The 21,534-nt window shown below is 38.9% G+C and overlaps 1 protein-coding gene across 4 annotated transcripts in view; it reads right to left on the bottom strand.

Moving 5' to 3' along the window:
• NGLY1 (N-glycanase 1) overlaps positions 1-21,534 on the bottom strand; it is a 43,738-nt gene that overhangs the window by 21,340 nt on the left and 864 nt on the right. For all 4 annotated transcript variants that reach the window (XM_037070861.1, XM_037070862.1, XM_037070860.1 and 1 more), the window contains exons 2-4: positions 14,128-14,242; positions 9,124-9,375; positions 2,431-2,596 (exon numbers count right to left, since the gene is read on the bottom strand). In XM_037070861.1, the coding sequence (XP_036926756.1) occupies positions 2,431-2,596; positions 9,124-9,375; positions 14,128-14,242 (533 nt within the window). The remainder of the gene's footprint in view (positions 1-2,430; positions 2,597-9,123; positions 9,376-14,127; positions 14,243-21,534) is intronic.

A 21,534-nucleotide genomic window follows, 5' to 3' on the forward strand; every position in this document is an offset into this window, starting at 1 on the left:
GTTATGGGTGTCTGATATATTATGCTCTATTCTTGTATTTATGTTTGAAGTATCTCAAAATAAAAGACTATAGGAAAAACTACAGACAAGATTAAAAGGCCAGAAACATTATTTTCCTGGATGAGAAAATTCAATATTCTCAAGTTGTTAATTCTCCACAAATTAATCAAATTTAATGCAATCCCAATTAAAATTATAAAATAATAATGCAAAATTCATATAGAAAGCAAAAAGGCACAAAATAGTCAATATAACTTTGAATAGTAACCATGAGATAAGTTTGCCCACTATACCAAAACACATTACAAAATTCTAATGATTAAAATATTGTGATATTGGTGAAGAACAGATAACAGATCAACAAGACAAAAGAGAGTTCCGAAAGTCAGACTTCTAGGTGATAAATCATGTTTAACAAAGCTAGCCTTTCAAAGCAGTTCTAAGAGGATGGACTGCTCCACAAATGACATGGGGACAGGTACCTATCAAGATAACAGATCCCTATTATAATTCATTCATCCCAATTATTTTATGTTATATATTATTATATAAAAATATTATCTAACCAAGACAAATATTGTAAACTAAAAACAATTACTTATAAAATTTATAACTCTATATATCAAAATATACACCAAGTGAAATTAAACAGAGAACATTGTGGGGGAAAAGTAACATATTTAACAAAGAAAAGTACCTAGAATATATGAAGAGTTTCTACAAATAAGTAAGAATACTAACAAAACCATCAGAAAAATTCAGGAAGCCCTTAAAAGAAGTTCAATAATTTCATTAAGTGGAAACCAATACCCTCAGACACTTCTGGTATGAACTGAAAGTCTGTTTGCCGGGATCCACTGTAACAAGTACATCACACACTTGTGACACTTGTATATATGTCTCAGGGAAACATCTGTGCACGTATGCCAGGAGGGGTGCTTTGCAACAATCTTCACTGCAGCAGCATTTAGACTGGAGAGAAATGGTAAAACACCTCTGTGTCCTCCAACAGGGAACTGTACCAATAACAGCATCACGCATACCACAGAACATCTCGGAGTGTCAAAAAGATCTCTGAGACATAACAGTAAATGAAAAACACCAAGGAGCTGAGGATGCACGGGACGATAAAATACTATGTAAACCCACACAACTTAAACTACTTTTCTCTCTCTCTTTCACACATGATCTTAGCCAAAAAGCCGAGAAGCAATGTCTCTCTCTCTCTCTTTTTTACTGTTGCTCAAGTACAGTCATCTCCACCCCCCCCATTCCAGCCATCCCACCTCCCACCCTTGAACCCACCTCCCTTTGGCTTTGTCCATGTACCCTTTATACACTTTCCTTGACAACCCTTCCCCCCTGTTATCCCCTCCCACCTCCCCTCTGGTTACTGTCAGATTTTTTTTCTTTATTTTAATGTCTCTGGTTGTATTTTGCTCGCTTGTTTGTTTTGTTTATTAGGTTCCACTTAAAGGTGAGATCATATGGTATTTAAACTATTTTTACAGATAACTGTAAATGAGTGTAAAAACACAGAAAAAGATGAAAAGGAACATATCACAAAATAACAGCGGTTATCTACAGAAGAGAACTGACTGGCAGGGAGAATTTAGCTTTTCCTGCGTAACATGAAAGTTTTCCAACAAAAAGACAGTCATGACTGTGAGATTAAACATGAACTTCTAGAAACACAGCACTGTCATCATCATTCTCCTCTGAGTCCTCACAGCCGGAAAAGAAACAACTGCATAGAAATGCAAAGTCAAATGCTGATGTTGGAATAATTTAATAACTAAAATCCTAAGACCATTAATGATAACAGTAACTTAATTGTTGGTAGATGGATGTGGAAGGCATTGTTCAGAGCCATTTACATGTGATATCTCATTTATTTCTTAAAACTGTCATTCCTATTCGATTTTCAAATGAAGAAATTGAGGCAGAGAGTCAGTTACTTGCTCAGTGATGCACAGTAGTGGCAGAAATGAATTTATACCCAGGCAGCTGGCTTCAAAAATCCACATTCTTAATTAGTAAATAATGTCTTTGCATTAACTGAGGTGAGCCAATGGTCTAATCACATGAATTAATTATGAATATGGTTTCTGTCAGATTTACATTAAAATTCACTAATAATGCCATCGTATATTCCATGGACTCCAGTTCTACTATACCTAAAAAAATTTACCTACCCATAATAATGATTAAACTGTGAAATACACATTCATGTAAAAAGTTTTTTTAAATGTTAACAAACGTGTCCACTAGGTATATGCAATAAAGTTATGCTGTTACTGTATTCCTTAAAAGTCCCAATACAAATAGGTTAGATATTCACAATGTATACAGCAAAAGGCACCATTTCATGTTTCTGTTTATTGAGCAATGATGCATTTTTAGCAATGAATGGTTATGTAAAGCCACTACCTTTATCCAATTTTCTAGCTTGAGATAACTTTTCTTGCGATCTCTTTTTTAGCTCTTGGACTGGAATGCAAGCCAACGCTTTCTTCTGGAGAGCAGGATTCTCATAAACCAGCACATGCTGAAGGTTGGCCTGAAGCACTTTTATAATGACTGGGCCAGCCGTAACCTAAAAGGAAAAAAAGCCACTGAAATTAGTTTTTCTTCATATGCTACAGAAATAACATATACTACAAAACAGTGGTTCTATGATGTCATACAGAGGAACGTATGGATTTACTGAGATAATTATGCTCAAAACCTTTGCAAAATCAGCATTAGGAGACTGCCGTACGCAAGTCACAGTCCGACGTACACTCCTTTTTCCCTCCGAGTGTATCACTGAGAATATATTGGAACAGGGGTATGGTAAGTTCTTGTCCACAAGCTCGGATCAAGACAATGCTCTGTGCAACGCATGTGACAGCCCTTTCCACTTCACACTCCTGTAAGTAACATACGTTTTTAAAACTATTCGGCATTCGCACAGGAGAGTACTACTCTTAAAGAGGAAAGGCAAATACAAATGGAATAAAAGAAGAAATCACAGCAATATGCCCTCCACAGGGAGTGGTTATGAAAACTATTTTAAAAAGCTCTCAAAATAATCCCTAAGGCAAAGGAGCCACAGAATCCCCAGAGTAGGAAGAGGCCTTGGAGTAAGCATGGGGGAGCCTGGACTGGGCCTTCCGCAGGAACACCTAGACATCTGTACCCCCTCACCCTGTCACTCCCTGTCACTCCCTGTGCCTCTGAACAGTGCTGGAGGATGGTTAGATTCCTAAAAGGAAAGAGGAGTGCCCAAGCTAAGAATAGTTACTTCTGGCACAGTCCACTTAGACAAAACAAAAATAGAAAAAATAAAAATAAAGAAAAAAAAAGCCAAGAAAGCGAGAACATAGAAAATACAAAATGAAATGTCAGAAATAAGTTCCAACATGTTAGTCATTACAGTAAGTATGAATGAGTTAAATGTGTCTATTAAAAGGTAGCGATAGATTAATGAAAAAAATGAAAGCCATTGCCAAACACTTACTTCAATGTCAGGCACTGTACTGAGCACTGGGGATGGGTGCACAAGACAGACATGCTCGCTTTACAGTCTAAGGGGCTGGGGGGAGGCACTGAACAGGAATGACAGAACCACCACAGTAAGTCAAAAATAACAGAGACCAAAAGAGACAAGGGCATTATCCTCACAAAGTAGTCTGTGAATATGGAAACAAAACACTGATACAACAATGTTTACTTAGTCCAATATTTAATGAGCTTTTATTATTTGCAAAGTACTGGGGATATAATGGTATAGACAATTTATTCATAGGTGTGATAAGAATTACAAAGCAAATAATGAGGATAGTGAGACTTTTCAACAGGGTTCTGACCCTAGAGTTCCATCACTATGTATCTGTGGTAAAATGTAAAGGATGAGAAGCAGCTGGTATGTAGGGGAAGAAAAAGACCCGAACAGGGTGTAGGGAGATGGGGAGCATGTGTGTAGGGGATATGCTTAGTATAATGTGAAGCATCAGAGAGAAGATCGGAGCATAGAGAACTAAGGGGGGAATGGTAGAAAGAGAAAGCTAGAACGAAGCTGGGCTGGTAAGAAGCTAGATTTTCCCCACCTCTTTCCATTGCAATGGGAAACTATGAAAGAGGCTCAGGCAAGGAGTAAAACAATCAGATCAGCGTTTCCAGAATGTAGTGTGGAGAAGCAGGTATAAGAAGACCCAATGGGGAGGACTGCAGAACTCTTGAGAGAGCTGGCGGCTTAAATGGGGGAGGCAGAAAAGTGAATGGATATAAAAAAGAACTCAGGAAACAGAATCAACAAGTCTTAGTGACTGAACTGTGGGGTCAGGGGGCCGTTAGAAAAGTAGAAAAGCACACAGAAATGATCCACAGATTTTTGATATGAGCAAGGGGGCCAACAGTTGAACTACTTAAAGTAGGAGAAAAACCAGAAAATGATCAACTGAGGTAAAAATTATGTATGCACCGATAAAAAACGAGCTGAAGAAAAGTCCATTGAATTTAGCAGCAAGAAGCTTGTCAACGATCTTAGTGAGAAGTTTTGTAAGTGTTAGTAAGAGACGGACTTGTCTGAGTGGTGCCCCAAAGTGGGCCACGTGCACCCAAAGGAGCTGCACGAAATGGTCCACTGGGATGTGAACAGAGAATATTAGAACTTGTACTTACATCATTTTCTGTACAAAATGTAGAGCACTGTTATAATGACATTCAACATTTCCATTAATGGGGCTCCCTCTCAGGCTAGAGAAGCTGTCCCGCGGGAGGAAAGGACTGGTGGAGGGGCAAACACTGGAAGGTCCACCCCCGCTTCTACTCTCACGGTGTTTCAAAGTTTTGCAGTTTAAATGTGCCTGGTTAAGAGGACTTACAGATCATATTATGTAGTTTTAACTAAATTAACTTTCAAAGTGGCCTAAAAAAAACAATTACAAAGACCCGTAGGCACTGACGCTAATACTAATAACACAAGTACATGCAAACAAGAAAACTGCGGGGCTAACACACCTTTCGCTGTTTTAGTATGAGCCCTTCAACAGCTATATTTTAAAGCAAAAGAAATTCACAAGCCTACTGGGATTTTACAAAGATACCCCCCAAATTCCAAATTATCGAGAGTATTTAAAATATAGATTCATGCTCACATTTGTTAATGATAGTCAATATATTTGTAAAAAATTATAAACACTTCTCACTTTTAACCTCCTCTTTACATTGTTTATAATATACACAGTAAGTATTTGGCATAAAAGTAGATGTATATAATTTATAAACAAATATAGACTGAGATGATATGGCCCCAAACATTTCACTGATAGTGCACGTAATATGAAGACCTGCTACCTGAGATGCAGTGATGAGCACAGCGGGCTCAGTCCCTAAAATTCAGTGTCAAGAGGAAATGAGGAGTACAGGACATGCAGGATCCAGGGGTGTTTGTGTGCTGGCTTATTTCTGACATAGAGAACTTATAGAAAAGGTCCTTAAACATTACTCTGCTTGTGAAAAATGCAGAGTCCCAAATTCTCCTGCTCCCTTTCTGGTTCAGCTGGTCTGGGTTATGTCCAGAAATCTGAATGTCCAAGTTATTCTGATGTCAATCATCCAACCTTTGATGAAAACTGGCCTCAAAACAAGGTTTAAATGCCACTGAGAAGAATCCTCAAGAAAAGGAGACTTAAGACTGGGCCCAGTCCACGTGAGATCCCAGAGGGAATGGAAGAGAAGGGGAAAAGGCACAGAAAAGGTCCTGTCCTTTACTGAGGAGACGCATTCCCTGTATTAACAGAAGGGATGATGAATTCAACAGATGACTAAAGAAACGTGAATGATTTGGTGATAAGAAATCTGGGGTATTCATAACAGGGGGAAATACACTCCTTTACTAGAACTGCTACAGAAACATTCAAAAAAAGTCTCCATTTTTATTTGAAAGAATTCTTATAAAAATGAGGCATTTACTGTGGCATCTTTTTTTTCCCCCCTTAAGTGCAGATTTTCACTTACCAAGAGGGTAAGAATGTATCCAGGGAATTTTTATTTTCAATTTAATACTTTCAGTCTGAAAATTACCTCATTCATTGTGGTTTTTAAAGGCAGTCAAACGATCTTGAACGATAACGTTTATTTTCTTGACTTGTTTCTTTATATATTAATTGGCACAACTCCAGAAAAAAGCTAAGTCATAAAAATAGAAGTTTGCTGATTGCATGGCAATTACAGCAGCTGCACACACAGCCGTGTACACGAGGCAGCACTTGATGGCTTGGGAGTTAGTTATTTGGAATAAAAATGGAAGTTTAAAATGTGCAATCTGTATCTTTTAAACCAAAAAGATTTTTTCTTCACTAATCATACTTGATTCCAATTATTTTGGTTTCTAATGTGAGATATATTTAAGATTGTTTTATAAGAAAAAGTACAATGTGCATATTTTGTCAAATCATACAACCAGCGAAAGGAGATTAGCAAATTCACTTCTTTTGTAAAGAACCAACGCTTCTACATTCTACTAGTCCTCTTCGTACCTTTATACAACCCTTTGCAGTTTTGTGGCTTTTAAATTTAGAACTTGTTTTACACACAAAAGTTCTGTATTTTAACGACAGTTTTAATCAATTTGTGACTTCAATAAATGTATTTCTTTTTAAGATTTCATTTATTTATTTTTAGATAGAGGGAAAGGGAGGGAGAAAGAGAGGGAGAAAAACACCAATGTACAAGAGATAGACTGATCTCTTGCCTTCCACACACCTGCAATCAGGACCTTGCCCACAACCAGGCCCATAACCCAGGCATATGCCCTGACCAGGAATCAAACCGGTGATCCTTCCGTTAGCAGGCTAGCACTCAATCCACTGAGCCATACCAGCCAGTTCTCAATAAACTTATTTCTTACAAAACTCCCTTTTTCTATTTATAAAAGTAATAAATGTGGCAAAAACTATTTCAGAAAATATTGAATGGTATAAAAATATGAAATCACCTATAATTTCACCACTCAGAGTAAATTATGTGTAAGATGTCTGTGTATAGCTTTCCAGACCTGCTAAAAATAAACATATTTATTTTTGTGCATTTTTCCTATGAAAAACTGAATTACACACATACACACAACATGTGAGTTTAACTTTGGAATTCCGAGTTTACCTTTTTCCCCACATAATAATTCTGTGTCAAAATAGACCCCATCATCATTTATAATGAATGCAAAAAATGTTGATTTAAGGATGTGTCTTGTAATTTAAGTAATCTACTGAAAGGTATGTAGGTGTATTTTACCTTCAAAAATAATAGGTTTAACAAACAAAAAATTGGACATTGAAATCTTCTGTCCAAAGAGATTTCTTCTCTTATAAAGATCATATACAGATCCAGACTAAGATGATGTCTTGTAAGATTAGTTTAAAAATTAAATCATTTTATTTATCATTATCTAATAAAACTATTATTTTTATAATTGCAATGAAATACTCTCAAAATTATTTTAACTTTTCCTCTTTTGTTTCTGATATTATTTATTTGGGTTCCCTCTCTCTTTTTTTTGATGAGTCTGGTTAACAGTTTGTTAATTTTGTTTATCTTTTTGATGGAGACACAAAGAAATATTCTTATAAGGGTTAATCCTCCATGAAAGGAAGTTTAGAAACCACTCAAGAAGAATTATAAAAGAGAACAGTAACCGTCTCTTCTTCTACCAGCTCCTACCACTATTTTTACTTTTATTTTTTTAAATGTGCATGTGTATATGTGTATTTTCCAGTAAGAGAGAGAGAGGAAGGGGGGAAAAAAGATCAATGTGAGACAAACAACTGTTTGCCTCCGTGTGTGTCTCAATTGAGGACTGAACCTGCAACCCAGGCATGCGCCCTGACCGGGGATCGAACCCACAACCTTTTGGGGTACAGGACAACACTCCAACCAACTGGGCTTTTCTTCATTTTTTTTTAAAGACAAGCTTCAGGCCTTCCCAGCTCTACAGAAAGGAATGACTGCCAATCATTCGCTTACCAGGGAGGCGAGGTTAAAATCTGTGGAGTTATTCAGCTGGAGAAAATTAAGAGTAGATTTAATAATTGACTCTCTATATAAAGTTCTGTTATATGGGGAATAATGACAAGGTGTTTTACAAAAGTTAAAGGAAGACTATGAGTTTAAGCTGGCTACTGATAAATTACGATAGAAAATCATGAACATTTTTCTGACAGTGAACACTGAGAGAAGAATACTTAAGGACCTACATCCAAGGGATTTTTGTACAAAGGACAATTTCCTGTTAAAGGAGATCACTCAGGTGTATCAAGAATGCCTGTAAGAGGCCCTGACTGGTGTAGCTCCGTGGATTGAGCCCAGGCCTGGGAACCAAAGGATCGCAGTTCGATTCCCAGTTAGGCCACATGTTTGGGTTGCAGGACAGTTCCCAGCAGGGGACACATGAGAGGCAACCATATATTAATATTTCTCTCCTCCTCTCCTTCCCTTCCTCTCTAAAGATAAATAAATAAAATCTATTTAAAAATGCCTGTAAGACAACAGCAGTTGGATTTCAATTCTGCGGAAGTATACATCTATATGTGCTAATGACTAAACCTCATTAACTGCTAGCACTCCTCTCAGTAGATTAATGCTTTATTTACCTTAAACCTAAAGAAGCCGAATTTTTCACTGAATTGAGGCAATGATAATGGTTAGGCTGCTGGCACTAATGACTGCCACGGTGAACGGCCACAGGTGAAGTTCGGGTCAGAAGTACCGATGCAGTAAAGGCAATCTGTCTGACAGCTCTACCACTGGCCAGCAAGTTCGTCACTTCGTTTTAGGTTCTGTGCTAATCTGAATAACTGCTTTAAGTGCCAAGGCATTTAAGTGCAAGTACACTTACAAATAATAAACAAAACTTAGTGTGGGAAGCAATAAACCACAAGTTAAGATTTAAAAGTATAAATAAAATAGAGTCATTTCCCTCACTTTTGTTATAAATTTGACAGTTTTTCAGAGCTGGGAAAATGTGGACATATTAGAATTATGACTAGCTGGGATAAAAATTCAGGAATAAGTCAATGTATTTAAGTACACTCGCTGTTTTGACACTTCAGAAAAACAGTTAAGGTTTAACTGGGACATTACCATTGACGCAGACGGTGGACTTGATGGCTGCCCCTCACTGCTCCCCGCATGCTGGGCTAACCCACTAGGGTTTGACGACTGTGTTGCAGGAAGCTGGGCACTGGAACTGGCTGCCGGTTGCTGAGATAATTCTACTTTGTGGCTCTTATTTGATCCATCCAATCTGCTATTTCTCTCTATGGCAATGAGGTCACGAATTTTTTGCAGCTGCTCTACTGAAGCTTTTTTAGGAAAGATAAGATGTGTTTCTCCCTGGAATGTGTAAAATTCGAAAAAAATTTAACCTTTGCTTTATACTCACAGTCATTCTTAGATATATTCTTAGGGGTGGTCTGGCACAAAAACCACCCCTTATTTCAAAATCTTTTATCAAAAGCATAACAAAAACATACATAACAATAACAATATCACACCCAAGCACACCATATGATATTTTAGGTGACATGTTTGAACTAAAACTAGAAATTATTACACACATATTATTGCCCTACCAACCACACTCAAGCAGGTGTTACTTGTCCCAGACCCTGAATATGTGTGTGTATAAATAAATGAAGCCAATACTATAGAATACATATTATATAAAAATCATTCTGTTTTCTCATCATACGGTACTTCTAAATTATACAGTTAAAGGTAATGCCTAATATAAACCAGAAAATTAAGAAAATTTATTTCCTTGTTAGCTGAACCTTTTATTAGTTCAAAGAACCTTTAGAAAAATATTTATATTTTAGGAATAAGAGAAAGTCTTATGAGTTGGAAATACGTAACTCCTCTGTAATAGTATATGATAGTACTATTTTCTATGAAATTCCCTATAAAATAATGATAAAAGAGATACGGTCAAACAAAATGATCACTGGTCACATTAATCTTTCAAACCCAAGTCTTTAGAGAACAGCTACATGATTAGAAGTCTGTATTTAGGGGTCACTAATTCTAGCCAGATTTCAAAAAGTACATCCTGGTTGATTCTAAACTATGGATAGTTAACAGTAATACTTGTCCCAAGGACTAGGGAAATAAGAGCCGATGTACATTAGTCTAATAAGAGCATACATATGTCTGTGTTCCAAACAAAGGAAAATACCAAACAACAGAAGTCCGATTCTTTACGGAGTGATTCATTTCATAAATACCCGTAGTGTAATCAGAGTGCTTTGAGATACAATAAACATTCTAACAAAGCTCACAATGCAAATCAGTAAATTACAAAATGAGAAAGGAGGTTAAGTGAAAACATAATCAGTTTGTGAGGTGGTAAGAAGCAGTAGTATTACAACAGTAATTCTACCAACTACAAACGAGATAAAATATTTGTTAAAATTTCTGCAGGCAGACTGCAGATTGTAAGCATTTAAACTGAACTCCACACCTGAGAATAACCTTATCTTCCTCGTGACGGCAGACCCAGGAGAATCAACTGACCAAGGTGTTACTCGATAAAGATGTGAAAACCAGTCCCCCGAGAACACTTTTCAAAAAGCTGAAAGAGGCCAGCAAGCTCCACACAACACTCATAATAGCTCCAAAAAAGACTATTTCCATTTACTGTGTTTATGTTCTAGTCATGTGCTAAGCACTTTATATACATTATCTCAGGCAATTCTCACAACCACCCTGAAAGAGAGGCATTAGGTTAATTTCCACTTTCTATATAAAAATACAAAGGCTCCAAGAAGTTAAATAACCTGCTGAATGCTACAGAATTGTTGGAATAAGGATTCAAACTCCATGATCTTAATCATTAGGCTATAACTGACTTGAGCTTAGACTGAACAGAGACCAAAAATCATACGTTTGTACAGGTGGAAGGGCTGAGTAAAGAGAGACTGTTCCCACCGTTGTGCTGACTGCCTGCATGGTAACTGGCACAGATTAGAACACGGTGACTTTTCCAACATTAGAAGGAACCACCTCATATCTAATGATGAGTGTGGGAAGAGAAATCCGACGTTTGGTTCAAACATAGAGGGCTCTGATCTCGTACTGTTACTAGTGGAGGAATGCTGAGAAAGAGCTAACACCATGGACAGCGATGGAGAATAGCATGACAAGCATTATGCCTCAGACCCCCTGTCAGAGAGGCCCCCCAATAAGACAGAGATGTTGCTGTTGCTAGGCTCCCCTCCATTCTTTTCAGGACCAGTTCTAATAGAACATGATTACAGCCAAAGTGTCTGTAGCAAAAAAGTTTTATCAATGGCACTATATTTTCACTAAAGGAAAAAATTAAAGGCTTAATATACTCCATCCAGTAACATTTTAAGACACCAAAGAGAACTCTAGTATTTAACAAACCTATGTTTCTCAAAGCTTTTTTGCTGAGATAATTCTCTTTGTCAGATGTTAAGCAAATCTGGCCCTGCCAGCCTGCTGAATGCTGTAATTAACATCTTCCGGTTACCAAGACAACCCAAACTGCCCTCCTCCAAAACTTCACCCTACTGAGGTGAGGATGGGGGCACGGGTGGAGAGTGGGTATAGTTCCTGGTGAGAACCAGTCCACTAAGTTGGCCCGATGAGTCACATACTCGTTTGGATCTCAGTCTTTCTCAATCTCCTCAGAATTTTCATAAAAAAGAATGCAGCCTCAGAGACAAATGGTCCCCAAAGTGCCCAGAATTTTAACACACAGCTGAGAATTTCAGGGTAGGTCTTAGATTCCTACTTCCTCTCAAAGCCATCCAAGGTTTGTTCAGTGGTAGATTCAGTTTCAGCTCCACTGGTTCCTCCTGCAACCTGGCCACACTGAAACATTCACTTCAGACAGGTCCCAAGGTGTCAAGTCCAAAGCCAGCCAGAAACTGTAAGTTTGATTTAGTCTTCCCATAACCTGATAATCTTCTCTGAAATTGTGGCTCCATCTGTGTCAAATATTATTACAAGTTTCAAGCTGGCTTGTCACCTGGCACTGGCGTGATCACCCTTGGTTTGCCTGAGGCAGAGGGGTTTTCTTGAAAGCGGGACATTTGGTGTTGAAACCAGAACAGTCGCAGACAAACTGATGGTCGGTCACCCCACCTGGCACTCAAATTAGTTGCTGAATGAAGGCAAATCCGATTCCACTGAATCTTTGACACTTCAACAATGAGAAAGCAGTACAGTCTCCAGTTGTCACTCAATTTTTCTGTCATTTGACTCAACAATCTGCATTTCCTTAAACAAGTTCTGCAATGGTCTCAATTTTCCCCTTCTATAGTTTTAAAATCTGTTTAGTTGACACCATAATTTATAGTTCTAGCCTAACCTCTCCTCTTCAGTTATAGATTCTTATATCCAACTACCTGCTACTTGAATATTTAGTAGCATATCCGTGATAATTATGCAAACGAGGCAGTGATTTATCCCCTGCTATCTGCGACTCTCCAACAGTTCTCATTCTCAATTAATTGTATTTCCACTCACTTTGTTTCTCAAACCAAAACCTAGAAATCATCTTGATTTCTTCTCTTCCCTTACACCCCATACCCAATTCACCAGCAAGTCCTACAGATTCCGTTTCAGAAAGAAGTCTGGATCCCGCCACTTCTCCCCAATCTCCCCAGCTGCCAGGCTCTGATCCAACAATGTTCACTGTGTACCTGAACGCACCAGCACTGATCCAGGAGCGAGCAGCACAGGGAACAACGCGGACAGAAGGCCCTACCCTCCTGGAACTCACACCAGCCACTACCACTTCTCACGCAGACTGATACAACAAACGTTCTAACTGCTCTCCCCGCCTTACCCCTTGGCTCCATCCCAGAACACCCAGAACATTATCTTTACAACAGCTAACATATGTAAAGATATGTTAAAACATTTAAAACATTTTTAAAAAACATTTAAATCTTTAAAAACATTTTTTGCTTAAATACGTCTGACGGCTTCTGATGTATCTCACTTAGAATAAAGTCCAGAGTTCCTAAAACCCCATGCTCTAGACTCCTCTGTATAACTGTTTTCTGTGTCATAACTACTCCTGCCAGAAGTCCTTTGCACACATGAGTCCTTCTGCCTGAAATACTCTTACTGGAGAGTTCTGGGTACCTGACCTGCTTCTTGTCTTATGGGTCCCAGTTCAAGTGTTATCTCCTCAGAGGCCTTCCCTGACCCACGCATTTTATGTAGCTAGCTGCCCAGCAATCTAGTTGCTTTTTACTGTGTCACCATATCTTATTTTCTTCTTTGCATCCATCTGTGTTTTCAAGTCTACAGTCTGTCAAACCTTTTAGAATGCAAGCGTCATGTTAAGGAAGATCTGTATCTACCTAGTTCACACTGCTGTATCCCCAGGGCCGAGAACAGAATCTGGGGAGGCAAGCAAACAGGCAGGAAGAGTATATCCTACAGCAACTCAGCATGTCTCCAGCAATTTCTACGCCTCATCAGTTCTGACTGCTACTGACTACTGGATCTCCATAACCTGGTTCTACTTCTTTCAGTATTCTATAAAATATAAATGGCTAAGCATACAGACACAAAGAAAATTCACAATCTTGGTAATTACTTTCATAGTGTCATAAGATTAAACTACGCCATAAGACATCCAAGAGGATGGAAAGACAGCATTTTTCTTTTGACCCCAAAACAACAAAAGACAGTAAGATTCTCTTCTCCTGCCATAAAACTTGTATTGTGGCAACTAAACTCAGTTTTTCTGTTTACTCTTTTTATTTTTCACTGAGATAGGTGGTTATACCCTATTAGTACTCACATGTGCTCACAAATCAGATTTTTGCTAAAAGTCTGAAGTGAGCCATAATTTGGTCCTTGGGTTGCATATCTGACCTCCAATTAAGAAGGCCTAAGACCTGTAAGAATTTTCCCTGTGGGAGAGTTGGTATATTTACTGTGACTTTTAAAGGTCTAATAGGTGAAGAAATAACTAGTTCCACAGTTATTTCCAAAACGATCAGTTAATTTTAAAATATTACCTTACTTAGGTAATGACCCATCAACACAATGATGAATGGTTTATATGTGACCTGGGGAGAAGAGACTCTAGAACAGACTTACCTCTTCAAAGCCCATTTCAAACAAACATTCGACGGCTCCTCTGACGGGCAAGAGTCTAGTAGAAAACGCTGTGTTTCCAATCCGGATGGACCTGTATTTTTCATCATTAGGGTTTCTGATTTAAAAAAAAGTTTGATTGTATGTTATATGTAACAGCTAATATCTTTCACAACATTTTTGCATTCCTTTGCAAATTTTACACTAGCTATACTTGGATTTTATCCAAGGTGGGATAAATCCCAACTTTAAAGAAAAGGGGAGCAGTCTGGAATAGTCCCCGATTTTGTGATTCTTTCCTCGCTATACAATTACTACAACCTCACTCACAGTTTAATTTCACAGCTGAAAATACCAATGCTGACATAAGAAAATCCTGTGAAATTTTAATCCTGTGCTAGTCAAGCTAGATACCTTTATGAGTTTTTAGGTTGCTGAGAAAAAAAAAAAATCCATGTCAGCTCCAGACTGGGGGGAGAGGGTTTTACCAGTTTTGTTCTGATGAACCTCAATCATCAAGAATGGCCCGTGACACTCAGATGGTGGCTGATAAACACTTGTGAAATGCATGAAAGAAACTAAGAAGCTAGAACATGGACCATAGCTCCTTCAAGACTTCACTTCTGACCAACAGGAACCTAAGTACACCTGTAAAGCCACTTGATTTTCTTTCTTCCCTAGACCGATGATTGTCTTTACCATAAGTTCTTCTTTGGCTTAAGATATATTTTTGTCATAGCAAACATGGTAATAAAATAAAATTGTAAATTTCTTTCACTATAATTAAGACCGAATAGTATACATGCAAGGAGACCAGAACATGAAAAACTTGGAGATTTTTAATAGCCTTGATAAATCAGAAAGGCTGTTAAAAAAAACAAACAAAAGAAATACAAAGTTAAGATAAGCACAGCATTATATTTACAAGATCTTCAGAATATAGCTTAGGATAAGCAGTTGTCATATCAGACACCAAATCTTTAAAATGGTGGTGGCTTCTATCAGCATTTTATTAAGAAGGACGCTGGGGCAGGGGCCGACAGCAAGGCGTGCTGAGGCCGTCTGGCTGGGGTATGAGAATGGTGGCAGAGGTAAGAACGCTAGCAGCTGACGGACCATCCTTGCCCTAACTGTACATGTTCTCTAGATATTAGGATAAAATAAAACAAAAAAAGTTTTAATTGTGAACGTCTCAACAAATCTCACATTTCTTTTCCATCAAATAATTCCCTACTGCCAAACTCTCATAAATACTATATAAATCTTTTAAAAACCATTTCCTTAATTTCAAAAATTACACAACTTTGCCCTGACCGGTGTGGCTCCCTTGGTTGGGTATTGTTCCACAAACTGAAAGGTTGCCAATTCCACCCTCACCCTCTGACCCTGGCTGCGGTAGGTGCCTGGGTTGCAGGTTTGGTCCCTGGTTGGGACTCATAAAAGAAGCAACAGATCGATGTTTCTCTTTTACATCAGTGTTTATCTCCCACTCTTTCTCCTTCCCTTCCTCTCTCTCTAAAAATATATAAATAAGACCTTTTAAGAATTATACAAGTTTATTTTAGAATATTCAGAGACAAAAGCTCTAAAGTTCTCAAACGTTCACAGAGATTGGTACTAATCTACCTTTGCTACCCATTCATGAGAAGTAAAGAAATTGAGAGTACTTGGTAATTTTTTTAACAATTTGAGATTGCCATGACATTTTCATTGTATTTTACAGAAATTATTGTCCACAAAGTTTGGAAATTAAAAACAAAAACATGGTTATTCACCCCAGTTCATCTGAGAACAACAGTTGAGAAACAAACTCAAAGAAAGAGATACAGTCTACTGTTTCATTCTGTGGATTAGAGCAAGGTTCCTCAACCTTGGCATTACTTACTGACTTCCGGGGCATTTGGGGGGCTGCCTTGGGCACAGTAAATGTTTAGCATCCTTGGCCTCTATGCCACACTGTGTCATAAGTGTGCCTCCCTTTCTTACCATGTAACCAAGAAACATTAAACTATAAAACAATCCTACATTTATCAAAGCAAGTTACTGATAAACGATGCATCCTTTCATGATATTCCACACATTCCATAGACCAATAAATGCATCAGTACCAACCAGATGATAAATTCCACTGGTGCAAAACGACTTCAGCTATTTTAATCTACTTTTTCCTAAGTGCTTCAGAGTTCAACATGAGCAAAGACTTTCACTGGGCTTCATTTTCTACTGTTTCTTCCCTCTTGTTCTGCTATAGCTTATTGGGTTTTACACGTTTCAAAATAACTGTTGATATAAAGCTTTTCCACAACAGACCTTGCATAGTTTACATTTTCCTCTTTAGTTTCTAGTAAGCTATTTTCTTTTTACAACATGGATGGACCTCATTTATCTATTTTTCTCACTAAAAGCAAGTTGCAAACAAACAAAAATTACAGTAATGCCCAGTTACCCAAATCTTATCTTCCTCTTTTTGGGGGGAGGGGGGGCACTGCAAAAAGCTTTGTTGTTCTCATTTGGTCCAATGCATGCCAGAGGGCTCCACATGGTTAAAAAAATGCCTAGTGGTTGCAGGGAGGGGCTCAGGCAAAGCCAGATACCAGGGAAATGCAGAGGGGCCCCTCAAAGGCCTCTAGGTTCCAAAGGCTCCTAGTTGTCCTTGAGGGTGAGCATTCCAGAGATACTTGCCCTGCCCAGCCCAGCCTGCAGAGGTTAGTCAGGTGGTCACCTGTCTTCCTGATGAGTTTCACCTCCTCATCCAGGAAGTGGTTCTCCAGGAAGTCACAGAGATGAGCATCTGTGCAGGTAGAAACCTGGGCCTTCGGATCCAAAGGGGCCTGGTTCAGGCTCTTCTCCAAGGCCATGGCTGCTTCCATGGCCTCCTGAGTTTTACACCACTCATCTTGGGAAGGCTTCAGTACGTCCTGGAAGAGAATGTGGCCACTGTGCTGGTTTTGCAGCTTTAAGAGATGCTTAGCAACTTTGCGCTTCCTCTCCACCAACTCAAGCAAGAAGTGGCCCATGCCCTGCAGATGCAGGTTGGCCAGCTGGTTGCTGGCAGCCTCCACCTTAGGGAAATAACTCTGATGAATGTGGGAGCTCATGGTTATTCGGCAATGAGGAGTTCAATCAAAAGCAGTGTCAGGCTGAGAATGGATGAAGTGGTTCCAAAGGTGGTGACTGGAAAAGAGGTTGGTGGCTGGTTGGAGGCTGCAAGCAGCAGCGTCCTGGGTCTGTTCTGTCCAACCCTGCTGAAGCAAGAGACAGTCCCAGGGACCCCTGAGAGCACTGACCCATTTCACTGAGACTAGCATGACGCCCAAGTCCACGGTCGAAGGCTTTCAGCACTTGGTGACAGGGTCGTTATCAGACCTCGACTCCTCAGTTTCCGTTTTTTCTCTTGGAAAAGTGTCAAGCAAACACTTTCAGGACCTCTAGCTTTACAGCATCACCCCCGAGTGTCCACTATTCTTGAGCTCGTTTACTATCCAGAATCTGTGGTATTTAAAGTATCACTAAGAATCACCTTTATTTTTGCTCGATCTTATTCTATTAACTTAACTTCCTCTCCAGATTTTTTCCAGATGTTGTTTGCTCAGTGTCTTTTCTCCCTTTATCTTTGTTGATCATTAACCATTTCTGCAAGTTGTAATATTTATCTTGCTTGTTAGCCAACTATCTTGCATCTCTACATGAGATTTTTGGGGAGGGGTTGGGTGGGTGTCATTGGATGATGATGTCGAATGAATGTGGTCTTGAAAGGGCAGCAAAATTTCCTGTATCTCACTCAGCCATAATTTTGAACATATTTTGATGTCTTCAGCGTTGTCTCACTTTTGATATCTACCAGACTGTCTAATTTGTGTGTGTGTGTGTGGGGGGGGGGAGTCATTTTTACAATTGCAATGGTGGGGAAAAGCCATGCTTTTTTTCCTTCTAAAAGTCATAATCTATATTTTAAGATTTTAAGATACGTTAACAGTGGGCCTCACACTGAGGTGATAGCATTTCAGAAAAAAGAAAAACCAAAATGTTTCTATTTCAGAAACACTGAGAGGTAAGTATTTTGATAATTTACTAGCCTGTTCCTCTTTTGAATGCAAAAGTCCCAGAAAGGGTTCATACAAATGGAAACCCAGTACATGAGTACACCCTATAACCTTGTATTTTTATCACTAATCACAAAAGTTGCTTTGTAGGTCATTTTAAACATTCTAGTCCTCCTGAAAAATCTGTTATTCTGAGATACATATAAATTTTCAAAAATACCTATCTGCCTTAGAACCATCTGGGAACCATCTCTGGCTCTGACTATTACCATTCTCTGAGCGGACAACAAGGGAAACATTCATGTAATCTAGCTAGTTTAACGTGAAAAATGGAACAATAACAACAATAGACAACATATGTGCCAGGTCCTTTATTTCTAACTTTGGCAACAATCCTATAGTGTAGGTCTTTTTCTTTTCTTTTAAAAATGAGGAAACTGAAGCCCCGAGAGTTTACATAAATTGCCTATATTCACACATTTAGGAAATGGTTGACTGGGATTCAAACCAACTGGCCTGATTACAAAGCTTACTGTACATATTCTCCACCACGCAAGATGCCAACAAACTCCCCACCCCTCGCTCAAAGTCTCCAGGTGTCAGTAATAACCTAGATTAGAAATCTGAAGTTATTTTGGTTGTCTCCTCCCATTACCAGCTCTGCCTGCACTCAGTCAAGAAGGGCCAATCCCTGCCTATAATACTTCTCTCTCCAGTCTAACCTCACTTATGTTTATGATTACTTAAATAGCTTCACAAATGAAACCCATGCCTTGTCTTTTTACATCATTATTCTAGACCAAACTCCTTCATATGCTTTTCTTTCGGTCTAGAAACTATAATCATTTTGTCTTGCCTATGATGTCAAATATACGTTCTCTGCTACTCCATCAACCAGATCCAACTCATTAAACCTCTCCTCTCAAACCTCTTCCATGTTAGGCCCTGGCAGCTGTGGCTCAGTTGGTTGGAGCATCATTCCATAAACAGAAAGGAGGCAGGTTCAATTCCCAGTCAGGGCACCTGCCTAGGTTTCTGGTTCAATCCCTGGCTGGGGGCAGGGGGAGTACATACAAAGGCAACTGGCTGATCTTTTCCCCAATGATGTTTCCCTCTCTTGCTCCCTTCCCCCCTTTTAAAGTCATCGAGACTATCCTTTGGGTGAGAATAATTAAAACAAACAAAGAAACATAATAAAAAACTGTTCCATGTTAGGTCCCTGCGCTATCTGCTCAGATAAACACGTTAAGTGATTAAACATTATCTTGGAATTGTTCTTTAGATTTTATACTGTGGCTATTTTCCATACCTGTATCTTTCTCCCAGACATATTTCTTTTCTTTTTTAAAAGAAGTATTTTATTTTACTTTTTAATTTTAGACAGAAGGGAAGGGAGGGAGAAAGAAAGGGAGAGAAACATCAATCGGTTGTCTTCTGTAAGTGCCCCAGTGGGGGACCGAACGCACAGGCCAAACCAGGATTTGAACCTATGACCTTTCGATATGCGGATAACACCTAACCACTGAGCCACACCAAGCAGGGCCACATTTATTTTCTTTGAAGGTAAAAACCACTTTCTATTCTTGGGCCTTCCCAATCATATATAGTTCTGTTCATAAAGAACAACTGCATGAAATTTGCAAAGGAGAATAGGGGAGAAATCAAAATTTTTGAAAAGAACAAACAGAACATTTTTATCTAGAAATCAGTGAACTGAAAAAAAAGGGTAAAAGTTGCAATTCTACTGCCTACTGTGCATACAAATATTTTATTTGCAAATATTTATTTGCAAATAAATATAAATATATTTGTTTATTTAAAATATATTAGCATATATTTTATTCTGCAACTTCACTAGCTTTATGACTCTTAATTGGGGAATAGGATAAATATCATACAAAACAGAAATTTAAAACAACCTGAAGAATTACTTTCACTTGTGTATAGCAACAAGTATCATTGTATTAAAAAAACCACACAACTGATAATGGAAAGTCTCATTTCAGCTCCCATTCTATGAAATACTATGTCAATACCCTGAGACAGAGGAAGAGATATCAAGACACTATTAGTATTAGGGATATCTCTAACACTATAAGATTTCCCCAAACAGCAAAAGTACCAGACAACCTCAGTGTTCTCAATTCTCAAATAAGTTAGATAGGCAGATCCATAATGTAGTGTGGCTAGGAATAAAGAAAAAATTTGAAGCTTTTCTGTTAAGAGGTTAGCAAGCCACTGGACTTGAATGAGGAAAGCAAAGATGGATGCCCCACCCCACCCCTGAAGGAGTCTAAATTCTAAGAATATGAGGGGAGGGACTAATACTATTGCTCAAGACAAACTACAAAAGGTAGTTTTTCTCACATCTCCAGTTATATGAGTTCCAAACTCCTAATTCCCTCTTTTGATAAAACACTTTTTAGGATCAGAAACACAAGCCGGCTAAAGCTGGCAGCATGACAAGTTTCTCTTATGAGTGCGGTAAATATTCATAATGATGATTATGATGCCAAGCTATAACTTGCATGCAAAGGATTTCTTTCCTGAAACACACCCTGATCTCAGAATTTTGGGGTTTCACAGCACCAAAAGCAGAAGTAAATCGTCATAACAAAGCCACCTCCCTTTTCTGAATAGTGAGGCTTAAATAGCTCGTTGGCTTTCCAAGTGGGCGGTCCCAGCTGATGGGGCTCTGGAGAACTCAGCCTGGGAGTTCATTCATGCAGCGTCCACCGGCGTCCTCGCGCTCTGAAGAGCTAGCTGTTACACCGCTTGGGGCGAAGACGAGCAGAGAAGGGGGTCACAAAGGAGGAAGCGGTCCCCACAGAGGTCACAACTGCTGCACACCTTACCACGACTGGCACATAATAAGGGCTCGCTAGGTTTTTCCTTCAATTTACTTCTAAATCATGAATGTTTCCTGTACGAACACTGTCATGACTGCCAAGGTTAAAATCCTGCCCTTGCAACTAATGTCTCTGAAACTTGGGTCACATAAAATCTATAACCGGAAGCTCAGAGAGATTTCCTTTCAGATTTCAGGCCAGTATACCCACCCCTCAGAAGACCAAGTGCACCAGGGGCTGAGGGAGTACAGAAAATCTGGATAATCACGCTGAGCGGGTAACTGAGGCCACAGGCTAAAGCACCTGGCACCTGGAGCTCCTTTTACCTCCGTTTCATTTCCCTCCTGAAGACACCACATCATTTGATCTAAGAGTTGGGGCGGTGATGATTCAAAATGAACACTCAAACTCGCCTCCCAATTCTCCAAATCTGCCAGGTCCCTTAGAGATCCAGAGCTGTCCCTTGGCTCACAGGACAATGAAACAAATTACTCCTACCCACGGAGATTATGTTCACA

Source organism: Sturnira hondurensis, unplaced genomic scaffold, assembly GCF_014824575.4.
Source record: "Sturnira hondurensis isolate 20B ecotype Veracruz unplaced genomic scaffold, ASM1482457v3 Scaffold0019006, whole genome shotgun sequence".
NCBI lineage: Eukaryota > Metazoa > Chordata > Mammalia > Chiroptera > Phyllostomidae > Sturnira > Sturnira hondurensis.